General features: G+C 43.1%; 1 protein-coding gene across 4 annotated transcripts in view; it reads right to left on the bottom strand.

The window, feature by feature from the left end:
• The window catches only part of L3mbtl3 (L3MBTL histone methyl-lysine binding protein 3), a 114,291-nt gene extending 104,184 nt beyond the window's left edge, over positions 1 to 10,107 (bottom strand). For 2 of the 4 annotated variants that reach the window (XM_048354066.1, XM_048354067.1), the window contains exon 1: positions 9,988 to 10,070. In XM_048354066.1, coding sequence (XP_048210023.1) covers positions 9,988 to 10,068 — 81 coding nt within the window. In that variant the 5' untranslated portion in view covers positions 10,069 to 10,070. Of the gene's footprint in view, positions 1 to 6,074; positions 6,153 to 9,165; positions 9,209 to 9,987 lie in introns of those variants that run through there. The other 2 variants (XM_048354068.1, XM_048354069.1) reach the window with 2 other exon arrangements.
• Between the last annotated feature and the right edge of the window lie 5,481 nt (positions 10,108 to 15,588).

The raw sequence follows: 15,588 nt of genomic DNA, 5'->3' as shown, positions 1-15,588 counted from the left end.
CCAGTATAATCAAGAACAAATCCTTGAAAATCTGAGCCTTCTGTTCTCAATTGTCCTTGAACAGCAGACATCTGAGTGTCAAGCAATCTATCAGTCCTTGATCCAGGAAATCAGTTACTAGAGTGGTTCCATCTTCCTGGTATTTTGTCCACATTCCCACTCTCCCTACTGGCTGGTTTTTTGAGTGAGAACAAGTCCCTTTCTTTATGTTCTAGTAATGCACTATCTGATTCACTATCTGTTCTGCCACAGAGCAGTGAAGCAGTCACGGAAGGTAACCTTTGCAAAACTCTCAACTTCCTGCCTCTCATTTGTTACTCTAAGGATGAAAAATTTGATATTCTGTGGCCTAACCTACTTACTTCCTCTAGAAGAGGAACACAAAATGAAAAATGCCTTTCAAGAAAAAAAAACCAACATGCACACAGACAGTAAAATCATGTTAACTGACATTAATGAGCCTATGGCCTATTTAATACACTCCCATCAGATGCTTTTATTTGAAGTTCATGTTCAATATGCAGAATATAAGATATTTCAACAGGAGTCAGGAATGTCCTTTAAAGTGCTATCAACTCCATCAACATACTACACTAGAACAGCAGTAATAGAAATTTTACACCCATTAGAGAGATTTGAAGGCCATAAAAAGAACAAGAACTTGTCTGACACAGATTTCTGGGCTTTTACTACATATGCATGAACCTAAATTTAAAAGGCATTAAAAATAGTGTCATATTTTTTTATTTCACTTTGTAATTTTTCTAAAAATGCTAAAAGTAGTATCTTTTTCTGCTTCACATTTTTATAGAACATAAAGATAAAATTAAAAGATTTATACTCAATTTCTCTTTCACTTGTAATAAATTAGATTTAACCAGATTTCCTTTCTCTCCCACAAAGTCATGCCTCTAAGGCTTATCTAGACAAAATTTGTAGCCAATTTCCTTATCAATAGATTGAACAGCTATGTCTTAAGTCCATCAAATAAAACCACAAACCCACAAGGTGAATTATTTAGATTATTTAACAACCCAATCAGATTGACCAAGCAAACATTTCAGTTCATGACCTCATCTGATCTTTGTGCCCATACAGCCCTGTTCAAAATGTTCTAGAAACTGAGTTAGTCTAAATCACTAAAATGATATATAATATAAAGTTATAGTTCCACATGAGAAAGGCCTGGAGCATTGTAGGTTCTCAAGAAAAAGGGAAAGGTTGCAACAAAGGTGGGACCATCCATTACCTTATAGTCAGTACATATTTTTCTAACTCAGTCAAGGCAAACACAAGTCATCTAGACAAGATCTGTAATACTCACTGTACCAGAAAACCACCCAACTACTCCGAGACCCCTCACCTCTCCACAGAAATTAATGGCCTTCTGGTCAGAGTACAGCACCAGTAATTAAAGTACTGTGATTGAAAATCATCTTAGCTATGCTCCATTTTCATCTTGATTTTGAATTGAGGACATTATGCTCCCAGCTTCTCTCAACTATTATCTTTTTCACTTATTTTAAGTTGATCCTTTCTTTTCATATTCCTGGCTTGTGCATAAATTCCTTCAACTTTGAGTCACTTTGGCAGATTTGAGTTCCATTCTTTTTGCAATCTTTTTTTTTTTCAATGTTGGGGATCAAACCAATGGTTTTCTGAGTGCTAGGAAAATGCTCTACCACTGAGCTATCTCTCCCATTCTTCCTTATTAACTGCTTTATTAACAGTAAAAAGTGAGGCCTTTTTCTCCCAGCATAATTCAATAATTGGCCTTTTTACAATTCTTGGTTTAGGGGTGAAAAAAATACAGTAAAAAGATTGTTTTCTTCCCATCACTTTTTCCTATATATGTGCTTGGTTGCTCCTTGTTGTACAAAGCAAAGTTCTAAGAGCAAACATCACTATGTCTTCTTTGAAGCATGCTAAGAAATACTGTTTTGAAAATCATAAACCCAAAGATAGAACTGTATCGTTTTTCCTTTGTCCTAGCCTTTTCAAACTGCATAATGTGAATTTAGACAAGTTACTAAGTATCTCTGAGCACTGGTGGACACAGTTGCACACACTTGGAATTCCAACTCTTGGAAGGCTGAGGCAGGAAGATCAAAAGTTCACAGCCAGCCAGCCTAGGCTGCACAGACACTTGGAGGCCAGCCTGGGAAACAATCATTCAAATCAACCATCCAGAAATAATACACCAACTATTCAAGGCTACTGAAAGCAGTGGAAATAATATTCAGCACACAGACTAATACCTTGGTATCTAGAAGTTATGAAGTATTTTGGGATGAATAAATAGATTGAAAGAAAAACACAAAACAAGCTCAATGCTTTTCATTCAGAAAGCATGCAAGTTCGCCTCAATTTAATAACATAACTGTTTTTCTTGCGGAGGACTCCCTATCTACTCCACCCTACCACAGGAACATGTTTAACACTCACATGGAACCTATTCACTCACACTGAACCATGGCTTTGTCTTTAAATTACCATTATATGGTTGGTTTACATACCCAATCAGACTAAAAGAACCCTAGGCCAAGGACGGATGATGTTCTATTTCTTTGCAAAGTACACTCATTCATTCTAACACCTTTCTAAGTGTGGGTTACGTGAAGAATTCTGTAATACTGACTTACATACAACAAAGGCTCAACAAATAGGAGCTGACTGATCACAAAGGGTTAGTTTATATCATAGGTGAGAAAGAATAACACAGAAGGCAATTAATTATATAACATACAACATGCGTGTAGTTCTTACAATCACAATCCTAGTCCTTAATCCTAAATCTACTGCAGAATAAGAACCGTGGATTTGTCAGAAAAAGTCTCTTGCCCAAGACCCTAAAGTTCCTCCTAAAGTTCTTTTCAGATGTCCTTATTCTTTCCTCCAAACTCTTCTCTCTCCTAAATAGGGATTTCTTCATAAATCAAGTTTAGTTATATGTCAAGGGTACACAGAACTAGTCCTGGTGTTTTCCTTTCATCTACTTGCTACATAATGGCCACAATCAGTACAAATTGGTTCATAATCTCCAACTATTGACTCATATCTATACATGTCAAAGAAATAATGTAACACAATAAAGAGAAATCCTGAGAATATTCTTACTAGATAATGAAACCTTTTACAGAACATATCTTGCACAGATCTCTTGAACTTGAAGACATTAAATACAAATATATACACATACAATCATGTAAGTACTTCTCTCTAAAGTATCTCCACCTATACCGTAATAACCCCAGATCTATGTGAGGAATGAATATCTGGACAGTAGCAAGTAGGGACAGTGGTAGGGCAGATCTTTACCAGAATGTCATCTTCATGTGAACAGATTGGTCAAAGAGAAAGTCAGTCCAAACCCACTGTTCTTGCTAGATCAACACAGGTCAGGTAGTCCTTGGTAAGGGCTAAAATGTTACTTAGTCATTTCTGGAAAATAGGCATTAAACAGTATACAGAGTATTATGCCCTATATATACCATTATAGAGCCATCATTTCTTGGCTCACTAGATTCCATCACTACTAAGCCCTTAATCTGTTCTATCGACACAATGTGCAATTGTTTTAGTATTATTTGCAGAGCTCGGAATTGTGTCTACTCCTGAGGAAGGATCTAGGAAAATCCACAAGGTCAAAAACATACTTTTCTGGAGTTACACTCCTACACTACACTCCTACAGCTAGGATGGGCACACCTGTAACCTTGGCACTCATAAGGCTGAGGAAGGAGGATCAGGAGTTAGAGGCTATAAAGTAAGACACTAAAAACCCCAGATAAGTAACTAGAAACATTGCTAGAGTGATCACTCCATTACTTGCTCATCTTAAGGCCCTTTTAAAAAAGTATCATACCACGTCTCATAAAGTAACTATAGTAACATTACTATAAACAGTATTGGCTGAAATAAAACAGTTCTTAAAAATGCCAAACCAGTCGAAAATTTTCAAGAACCACCCTAAGATATTCGAGGAGTGATTGAATAGGACACATATCTTTCTTAGAACACTGACTGGATAAGCTACAAAATAAAACCAAAACATATCCAGTTACCAGTGAATCATGCCTGTAGTCCAAGCTACTCAGGAAGCTGAGATCTAAGGATCATGGTTCAAAGCCACCTTGGGTAGAAAAGTCCATGAGGTTCTTAGAATCTACAATTAACTACCAAAAATCTGGAAGTAGAGGTTATAACTCAAGGGTAGAGTGCCAGCCTTGAGCAAAAAACACAAAATGAAGCCCCAGACTGGCAAAAAGAAAAAAAAAATCTGTCAGGTTCAGCATCATCATATTGGAAGTAATAATAGTACTTGTGATTTGTTTTTTAACCTAGACTTTTAGACTGTTGACTATAGTTTATAGCACATGCATGTAGGTTTATATTTCATTTATAGAATACAGTAGTAAAGGACTTAAAAATGCAGCTGGAGAAAGTCTTATGTGGAACTTTCCCTAAATTCAGCCATTCACCAAAATCATTTTCTCCCACTAGTTTAAATCATCACTATCCCATTTACCTATTTTATTATCCTCTACTCCCAGCAGACTCAGGAAACCAAAGTTTTAATTACAGCACATGAATTCCCCTCGCAACAACTAGTCTCCTTCCACCACCTGACCATTTCCATAAGTAGGCCTCATGTTAAAGTATTTCTTTCATTTACCTCTTCTACTTATTAAATGATTGATTTGGGATGAATTGTGGGCTTTGTACCCAGTACCACGTTAGAACGCGGTCCCTCCCTTAGGAACCACTACTGTCAAAGATAAATTACTTTTTCTCAAGAAAGGAAAATACTGCTAGAAATGTTTTGACAAGAGTATATAATACACATGCCCAAAACCAATCTAAACATCTTAGCCAGGAATTAAAGCACCATGTTCTGCCCTAGAAAATCTAGCTCCCGCCGTTCACCAAGCATTGCTAAGGTAAAATGATGACACAAGGCCACAGACTTGAGCAATTCTTTATAGTTCTCAAGATCTTATTTTATCTGATCCTTTGAAACAAAAATAACAATTTTCTCTAAAGATTTAATAAAAGATGGCAAGTATTGTGGTTCCCATTTCCCAGATGGAGAAATACAAGCTGACTGGGAGCATGGCTCAATTGGTAGAACTGCAACTTGCCTAGAAAATGACTCTGTGACTTCTCAATCATACTGGAATCAACAAGATTAGTATAGTTCTTCTCATAAAAGGAAGGTTACTTTTCATTACCTTTCATTTTTATCAAATAAGAGTTAGCAACCCCTTTCATGTTTAAGACAGAGACAGTAGGAAAACAAGCAGAATAAATGGGAAGAAGAGATGGAAAGATTAAGAGAAAAAGAGAAATAAAGAGCAGAACACACCCAGTGACACAAAGGTATTCAGTTATTGTACCCCAGTCATGATTGGACCCCCGAAATGGATGGATGTCTGAAAGGGTCCTGAACTATTGAAGATAAGCCAACACTCTCCAAAATTACCAGTAAGATCTTACTGGACAACAGAAGTCTTCCCTGTGGAGATTTGTTCAAAAGTTGACAAGTCTATGCTGATTCATTCTACCCCTATGACACAACATGGTATCAGGTACTTCCTGGGTGCCAGGAATCCCATACATGTTTCTTACTACCCCCAAAATGCTCACTGTGATTTTTAGCTATTAAGTCTCACCATAGGCTCCAAAGACAATTAAAATTCTAGCATCTTCCATATCACTATATATTTCTGTAAGTTACATTCATCTACAATTCCTTTGTTCCAGTTCCCCTACTTCTTCAATTCCAAAAAAACAATGCTGAATTCCTGTTTGTTTTCAGTAGAAAACAGGTGCTAAAATGCTAATACTCTAGTAAGTCCTTCTAAAGATTTATCTAGGGCAATCTCATTTTTCCTAATGCTTCCTTCAAACCTCAATCATACTTAGTGTCAATAGGTTCACAAAATTCGTAAGCAGCTACCACAAATTTAGGTTTTCTGCTAACCCTGGCCCACATTGTCCTTCCTGATTTCCAAATGAGGTCTTTAAAATTTCAGAAAAGGGTTGAGTAATTCACATCAACAAGTCTATCTTACCTTGTAGTCGTAATGAAAGTCAGAACAGTGTGATGGACTTCACAACTGGTGAGCAGCCCCAAGGCTTGTCTGAAGGATCTAACATTCATTAAAAAAAAAAAAAAATTTAAAAAAGCACCGTCATCAAAAACTCCTCCTATGTACAATCTGAAATTAATAAATTTACATTCTTAAACATTGACATGAGCACTCCTTTTAGGAGAGAATGATCTACTTCTGGATGAGGTGAAACTGATTTATATCATCGCCATAGCCTAAAATCACTCAAGTAAATCCCTTCTTATAGAGGACAGAGCTGCCAATATCTGCACTCTGGGGGCTGAAGTGGGAAGATCAGGAGTTCAAGGCCAGTCTGGCTACATAAGAAGGACTTGTCTCAAGAAACAAAACAACATTATGTGAATTGAATGACAGGTAGGTGAAACTAGTAATGGAGACCATTTGATACAACTTCTCTTTCTCTTGCTGTTTTCATCTTTAATTAGATGCTTTGCTGAAAAGATTGATTTAAAAAACAGAGGGCAATGTAAATTATGTAAGCAGTTTTTTAACCCACATAGTGAAGTGTTTTAAATTACAGATGACATCAAGTTCTCAGTATTCAGAACTAATTTTTACCTAATAAAACAAAATTATACACAACTAAAAGGGCCTACTTAATTATGATACACATGTATATATGCATACATATATGTTATGCAGCTAGGAAACAAAAGGTTAGCCTTAAATATACTCATCCCAGAATAAAGTGACCAGCTCACATCAAAAGCAAATCTCAAAAGTGTATCTTTTTTTTCTGTTCCAAGCACATTTTGCTTTGCATTTTACTAACACCCTTTAAAACTGAGTCATCCGCTGAGACTGAAAACTCTATAAACCGAGGGAGGCAAATACAAAAACAAACTATTGTTTCTTATTCTGACAGTGCCCCATTGCCATTCTGCGAATGGCAGTCAAGTGTTTTCCTCACAGAAGCAAATGAGGGCCTGAAGAAAAAACCAAAACAAAACAAATCGGAGAGGCCCCAAAGCTCCGAATTCACTGGAGCTCATCCTTTACCAAAGTTTCTACTTCGGAGCAGCATCCTTTCACACCACATCTGGCTGCTCGCTCAGGTCCTCTAATGACTTCCACGTCTGAAGGGACTACGTAGCTACAAGTAAAGGCCAAACTTTGCTCTCGGCCCCGCGAACTTAAGATGCGTCTAACCACTAGAGGTCTCTCCTTGGCCAGTTTTGCACGTTCGCTATTTTGCTGCACTTGAAACTTTCCGGAGAAATGCTCACTACTCGGAGTCAGTGTTTTTCTAAAAACTTGCGCAAAAAAAAAAAAAAATCCACGCGACCAAGATAACCAGCCACAGAGACTCTGGGGCTCCCAACCCCAATAAAGACATCCCCACAACCACGATCGGGGGGGAAAAATCAACATGAAAATTCGACGCACGTACCCCGTACCGACGCCCCCTCCCCCCTTCCAACAACAACCCCCAAAATGTCTTATTTCTCATCTCAGCTGCCCCTTTACTTGGAACAATTTTTAAAAAATCTATTTTTGCTTCCGTGCACTTTGAATGATTTCGTCTGCAATTTTTTATTTTTTTTCTGGCGATGGCCCCGAGGTGGCAAAGGAGCGGGCCAAGGGATGCAGGAGGGGGAAGGGCCGTGCTCGAGGCGCCCGAGGAAGTTGCATAAGGAAAGAGACTCCGGGTTTTTGTTTTTGTTTTTGTTTTTTTCTGCTTTTGGGTTTTTTTTGGGGGGGAGTCCCCCCCCTCAAAAAAAATCAGAGGGGTGGAGGAGGAAAAGGAAGCGGGTGGTGGCGGCCGGGGGACTGAGAAGGGAAACCAAAGCGCCGTTTACCTTCGCCTCCCCGTGGAAGGGTGGGGCAAGAGCCTCGGTCCACGCGACCCGGGGAGTGCGACTCGGTGCCCCCAAACCGCTCAGGGCGCGGATCGACAGACAGACACCCCTACCCCTGACCGAGGAAGGCGGGGAGGAAACCGCCCGCGTTTCAACTTTCTCTCACGGTCGCGCTGTGGGCCGTGCTCTGGCCGGAATCGGGGGGCTGATTGAAAGCATAACCCTCACCCCACCCCCCGGGTTTTTTCTCTTTAAAGGTGATTAAAGTTTTGCCACCAGTCCTGAAGTTGCGCCCTGCCCCCGCCCGTGCCACCGCGCCCCCTCCCCTCCCGGGGATCTCAAGTTTTCCTCCACCACCCCCCCCCCCAGCAGCTCGCGGGGCGCGCGGCGGATGCCTCCGCTCCTGCGCTTCCCGATCCCCACCCCCGCCGGCCTCTACTTCCCCCCAACCCGCCGCCGCCACCGCGGCCGCCGCGGCAGGGCCCAGGACGCGAGTGTGCAAAACCCATTATTCCGAAATGGCACACGCACGCGGTGCGTGGCGGGCGGCGGCCCGACTCCCCGACCCCGCCGGCCTCCCCAGTATATCAGGCAGGCGTAAACAAGTTGCAGAGCAGGCAGCCCCGCGCCCTGCACCCAGCCGCCCCCAGCACCCCCACCCCACCCAGCGCCCCACACCGCAAGCCCGCCGCCCCGCGCCGCCGCCTTCCGACACACGCCCGCGCCCGCACCCAGCCGGCGCGGCGCGGCACGGCACGGCACGGCGCGGGGCGAACGCCGCGACGGCGCGGGATCCCGGGCCGAGCCGCGGCCCGCACCCTCCCCCGCGCGGACGGCGTCCGCGGGCCCGCGCCGCCTCGCTCCCCGAAGCACTTTCCTGCCTCGGGCAGAAATAAACCGGAGGGTTTATTTTTGTGCAACTTTCCCAAAATGGCGGAAATTGGAGCTGATCTATATGAAATTCTCACACACTCGGTCGGGAAGGGGGGGGGTGGCGGCGAGGAAGCACACGCAAACTCTCGGCGGCGGCCGCCGAGCCCCGCAGCGGGTCCGTGTGTGTGCGTGCGTGTGAGTGTGCGTGTGCGCCGTGGGAGTCGGGGAGGCCTTTCGGCCGCGCACACACAGCACACGCCGGGGAGACGCGCCTGCACATTCAACCAGTCCATTCTCCGCAGCCCGAGCGGGGAAGAAAGTGGCCCGGCCTCTTTTCCCACTGCCTCGGTCTCCCGTACTTGTACTTCTCGCGCTCGCTCGGCTCGCTCTCCGGTGCGCGCCCGGCACAAAGGCCACACGGGCGGAGGGGGGCCGCAGGGGCGGCGCGCGGGGCTCGCGTCTCCCGCCGCACCGATCCGCGGCCCCGGCCGCCCCCGCGCCCCCCTCCGGCGCCCCAGCCTCGGCGGCCGCCGCCGCCGCCGCTCGCCCGCCCGGGCTGCGGGCTCCGCGGCGCCCACCGGGACACGCACCCTGGCGCCCGCCGCGCTCCCTTCCCCCCCCCTCCCCGAGCCCGGTGTCATGAAAGCGACCAAAGTGACAAGCCGGGGCGCGGGGGGGGGGGGTTGCGGAGGAGGGGGCCCACACGCATCCCGCCGCCTGCGCGCCCCGGAGAGCCCGGCGCGGCCGCCTCGCCCCGGCTCCCTTCCGCACGGCCCCCCACACCCTTCCCCGTGTGCGCGCAAAGAAAAAAATACAAGTCTCTCCTCCCCCCATTTTTTCCTTTCTCTTTTCTCTCTCTTTTGTTCCTCTTTCACACTCGCACTCACTACTTGGGAGTGAGATGCCCAGAGACTCCCCCTCCAGCCGTTTCCGAGTCACTTGCCCACTTTTTTTCCCCGGGATTAAGTTTTCTCCTGTTTCCCAGAGGCGCAGAGAAGTGGGGGAGAAACCCCTTCTGTCCTTCCCCTCCCCTGATCCGTTTCACAAGACGAGGGTGCGCTTCCTTCCCTCTCTAGGTCTCTTTAACTTTCATCCGCACCCAGAAAAAAATCCACGAATGGCTTGGGCACGGACCAAGCTTCAGATTAATTACAGATTAGATCCGATCAACCGCTTCTTACCCCCAAATTTTCTCTTTTTTTTTTTCTCCGTCTCACGAGTAGTCCTGACAAATGGTCCAGGGCTGCGGGCGCAGTGCGCATGTGCGCGTAGAGTCAGGGCTGGGGAGAGGGGAAACTGCGCTGGTGCCGGTGCCGCCGCCGCCGCCGCCGCCGCTGCCGCCGCCGCCGCCGCCGCCGCCGCCGCTGCCGCTGCCGGGAGAGGCTCGCGCTGGCTGCGCTGCTGCTGTTCCTGCTGCTGCGCCTTCGCCGCTGGAAAGCAGCATGAAAGCCGCTTGGCAGAGGCAGCTGCCCGCAGATACTGTCTCAGGTGCATCTTGTCGCTCTCCTGGTCATCGCTTCCAAGCTGGTTCCAGAACGGTCTATAAACAAATGTGAAAGACTGCTTTAAGGTTATAGATTTCTTTGTCTGTTTTTCACTTTACTTTCCCCCACCCCCCACCCCTCCCAAAGGCAGTTCTTGGAACAGATAATCCACGGTGTGCTTGCTGTTTAAATACGTATATTCAGTCATTAGACGAGTGGGCCTTACTTTTACACCAACCCTACTACCTAAAGGCTAAATGTATGCTACAGGTCATGAAAAATAGAAGATAAAGTTTCAAGCTTTTATAGAGTTCAGTCTTACCACCCCATCCCCCCTCCATACATACTCTTTTAAGGACTGGAAGAATGCATTAAAAAAAAAAACCTATGCATATAAAACTTGAGTGTTCTTCACTTCTTAAGTGTGATCTGGATTTATATCTTCAAGGGATTAGGCCTGTGTTAGGTGACTCTGCGAGTCTTTCCCTCAACTTGAAAATCATGGTGGAAATACCTTGGCAGGAAGCAAGTCTAAATGTATTCAGGACGTTTGAGCGGTCCTAAATAGCAAAACCTGCCTTTGTCAACATGTCAAAACTAGATCAAGAGAGTATTGGATTTCTCAATATTGAGAGCTTTTCCACGTATTGACTGCAGACTGTCTTTTGGGCAGCTCACCAATCTCCTTTTCTACTAGATACGAGTGTGGACAAAATAATTCAAGTCAATTAAAGCGGTGATGAACATTTTGATGCCAATAGGAGTGCCTGCTCTGCCAGATTTTTTTTTTAAGTAGCATGTGTGATATCATAAATGGTAGTGCAAAATCTTAGTCTTTTCAAGGGTGAGAAGGTAGAGAGAAGCCTCTACCCCCAGATTGGAATATTTATTTTGTATCTAATAAAGGGTAAAGGAGGCCTTTTTCTGAAATTATTGCCTGAGGCTTCGAATGTAACTATATCACAGATGGAAATTCTGTATTAAAAATCCTTCTTCTGAAATGTAAGTAATATTATTCTTGATTGAATTTTTTTCACTTACTGAATATTCCTTGAACCAGTTTCAGAAAAATAAACTATTAAAAATTCTTCCCTGGGACCATGAAATTACTCTGGAGAAACAGACCACGCCACCATTTCTTAGGTTGGTATAGTGACCAAATTCCTCAAACCTAAAAATCAAGGCATGGTATATACATTGGAACACAGGTACCATCCCTGCAAAGCTGAAATGACTGTAGAACATAGTTTGTGTGAATGGAAGGCTTAGGTTCAGAGCTGTGAAGGAGGAAGGCAGAGTTCCTTAGAGACATAGAAAGTCCCACACCACTAGTTAACTACTGATTTCACTTCCTACATCCAACCTCTCTCAAAGATGTTTCCAAACAGCTTCATTAAAGAATAGGAATTTCAGCTACTCTCTTCTAGCTCTTGAATAATAAGTAGCCAAATGGCCACAGGCAGGCTATTACAGATGGAAGAAAAAAATAAATAAAAAGACCTTGAGTGAGTTTTCTGTTCAAGTAAGACCTTGCTCCTCCCCCCCAAAAAAAAAAACCCTAAAATGAATTTTTAGAGAAAGATTCCTTTCTCTAAAAATTCATCTCAGATTCATTCTTTTTAGATAATTTCTGCATATTATTTCTCTTGTATGTATATTCTCAGATTCTGCTATGTTTGTAAATGTATGAATGAAAGGCCAAGTGCCTGTCAGGGGACACTGAGAAGGATATACTGATCAACACTAGGCCTTGGCTCAAAGGAAATCAAATGAGAGATAGTGTAGTAAACTGGTCATTATCTTCCAACAGGATGAATGTTGTAGTAATAAATATTATAGTAGCAAGGATGACTGAAGAGCATTAGAGGTAACAGAAAAAGCATTTTTCAGATGTGATGGCCCGGATGATTCTTAAAAGTTCTGCGACCAGGATGTGTGAGTCCCCCTTCCCAGAAGATATCGGGGAAAATGAACCTATCAGAGAATGTCTGTTGAAGGCCCAAGGGTTTGGAGAACCATGTTTGCCTATACCCATATTCTGGGTGACCTTCACTAACAGTAATAAAACTTGATGTTCTCTGCAATACATTGTCTTTCACCTCCAGAGAGCATTATTCCCAAGATGTGAATTATGGTCTTGGAGATCCTAAAGGTACTCACTCATAAGAATGATAACTCCAAAGCAGGTACTAATGTTTATTTTTTTTACAAAGCATCTTTTGGTATCTCCATCTAAGACAGAAGCAGAATATACTGTTAGAATCTAGATAGCACTGTTTTGTTCTTCATGTAAATGGTACTATTTACAGCACTTTCTACCATATCTTTCTGTAATACCGATTTACTACTAGAAGCTTCTCTGCTATGCTTTCAACCTCTGCCACTCCATACTGGTGAATGAGTCTTTGTGAATACCTTCTTTTGTAGCATTGCCTCATCTAGACATTCTCTCCATTCTCCCCTTTTGCCCATCCACCCTTTGTACTTTTGCACTCATACTTCACATTTAGGCCTTCATTTTCTCTGCCCTCTCAACCTGAAAAAGTGGCTCATCCCTTTATTTCCTTCTGTAGTCATTCATTCATTCATTCATTCATTCATTCTCAAACTGCCAAACCCCTTAAAATGATTTTAAGTTACTCCTTTCAAAAATATGCGGAAGCGAATGTTATTTTACTTGGAAAATATTTTAAACAAAGCACTGTACTCACTCTTCAGAGACTTTTGGACACCCAAGGAAAAGTCATGCAAAACCCTACTGCTCTCCAACTTGTAACTCCACTCTGCATAAACTCTGCTCAAAAACTTTGTGTTCCTAGCAGCAAGTTTGTCCTGTACAGATAGGACTCCTGTAATGGGTCAATTCAGGAATGATCCCGGCTTCACACAAATAGAATGAAGTCCAAGAAACTGGTGTTTAACCCAGTTCTCCTACCATTGCAGGGAAACATTTAGCAGGTCACCTCATGTTAGGACTTCACTTATCTCCCTAGTTGAACAATAGAAACAATAACGCATTTCTGAGGCCTGTTTGAAAGTTGTGTCATTCCCTGCCTCTCCCCATATAAGGAGAACAGTTCGAATTTTAGTATGAATAATATAGAACCAGGAAATAAATTTTAAGAAGGGAAGGTTCATCTATCTGCTATCAGAAAGTTATTAATAGTGAAGATGAGACATGACAGTTGCACTGTCAAGGCCTGCAAGGACTACATAAGAAAACCCTCCTTATCTTTAAAACATAAAAATAATGCTGGAGCTGATGACTCATAGCTGTAATCCTAGGCTCAGGAGGTTGAGATCTGAGGATCACAGTTCAAAGCCAGACCAGGCAGAAAAGTCTGTGAGACTCTTATCTCTAATAAACCACTCAAAAACCGGATATAGAAGTGGCAGCATGGCTCAAGTGGTAGAGCACACGTGAGCATAAACAGTCTCAGGCCCTGAGTTCAAGCCCCACAACCCACAAAAACAGCAACAAGAAAAGACTACCACTTATTAGCTAATTCAGTTGAGCTAAGCCTGTACTGATGAGATAAAGGTCATGAATTCCATTCCTCGGGGGCAAGTTAGATTTGGTCATTTTCAGAGCTTCAAACTGCTTTCCTAACCCAGACTCCCATATTACAATATGTGTTGTTAAACAGTCTTTTGTTTCGTTTTGTTTTTTGGCAGCCCTAGGGCTTGAACTCAGAGCCTGAGCACTGTCCCTGGCTTCTTTTTGCTCAAGGCTAGCACCCTACCATTTGAGCCACAGCACCACTTCCAGCTTTTTCTATATATGTGGTAGTGAGGAATGGAACTCATGGCTTCGTGTATACGAGGTAAGCATTTTACCACTAGGCCATGTGTTGTTGGTCTTAAACATTTTTCTAGACAAATTTTCTAAATGAACAGTACTTAAAACCATTCTTTTTTAATATGTTGTTTTAAGTGTGAGTCAAGTTGAAGATTTTTTGCCTTTGTAATTATGATCTTTTTTTCCCCCTTTGGTCTTGGGGCTTGAACTCAAAGCATGGACGCTGTCCTTGAGCTTTTCTGCTCCAGATTAGTGCTCTAAACACTTGGAGCCACACCTCCACGTCTGTTTTTTTGGTAGTGAAGTGTGGATAAGTGTCTCACAGACTTTCCTTCCCCAGCTGGCTTCCAGTTGAGATCTTCAGATCTCAGCCTCCTGTGTAGCTAGGATCACAGGCAGGAGCCACCAACACTTGGTCTACTTAGGATTTTCTAAAATAATGTTAACATTGTTTGGCCAAGATTCTCATTATTGATATATTTTAAAAGCTGAGCTTGATCTCCTGGTGTTCTAGAACACAGTGCAAGACTTATGCCGGGGGCTGGGGATATGGCCTAGTGGCAAGAGTGCTTGCCTCGTATACATGAGGCCCTGGGTTCGATTCCCCAGCACCACATGCAGAAAATGGCCAGAAGTGGCGCTGTGGCTCAGGTGGCAGAGTGCTAGCCTTGAGCGGGAAGAAGCCAGGGACAGTCTGTGCTCAGGCTCGGAGTCCAAGGCCCAGGACTGGCCAAAAAAAAAAAAAAAAAAAAAAAAAAGACTTATGCCGGTACTTTAATTTGAATCCTGGTTTCCCAGTTCGCTATCTTGCACCACATCTGCATACATCCTTAGCACAGTGCTCTTGGTAGTGAAATGTAACTGAAATGCTGAGAGTAAGATGAGTATGGTGGCACACATCTGTAATGCCGGAACTCAGGAGATTGAAGTAGGAGCATCTCAAGTTTGAGCCAGCCTGAGCTACACAGACTGCCAGCTATATTACAACAAGAGTCTGTCTAAAGGAAACTAGGAAAGAAGAAAGGAGAGAAAGATGGAAGGAAGGAAGAAAAAAGAGGGAGGAAAGTAAAGAAGAAATGCTGAGGGTCAAAGAAAAAGGGCATATTATCAAGTAAGTAAACATGTATATATCAACTGAAGGAAATAAGATACATAAAAATCTCTGGATAGTTGTGAATATTATCAGTTCATTTACATACAAAAAAGAAGGTAGAGCTAGAACTATTTCTGACATATTCAGAAGAGTGGAATGATACTGGGCTATAAACTGACTACCGTCTTTTAAAAAATATGATTTTTCCCATGACACATTCATTTAAAATCTAGAAGCCTTATAACTATACAGTATTAGTGGATACTGTGACAATAGCTCTCAGTTCCATTAGAACTTAGCTCTAGAATGTTCTCCCATTTAAACTGGCCTGGCCAAAACTGATTGGTTCAAGAATATGAATTTACATAAGAATGGAACATGGGTAGCCCATGACTTAACAGAGCTT

The sequence above is a fragment of the Perognathus longimembris genome, chromosome 9, assembly GCF_023159225.1.
Source record: "Perognathus longimembris pacificus isolate PPM17 chromosome 9, ASM2315922v1, whole genome shotgun sequence".
Taxonomy (NCBI): Eukaryota; Metazoa; Chordata; class Mammalia; order Rodentia; family Heteromyidae; genus Perognathus; species Perognathus longimembris.
This window is presented reverse-complemented; position numbering and strand designations above follow the sequence as displayed.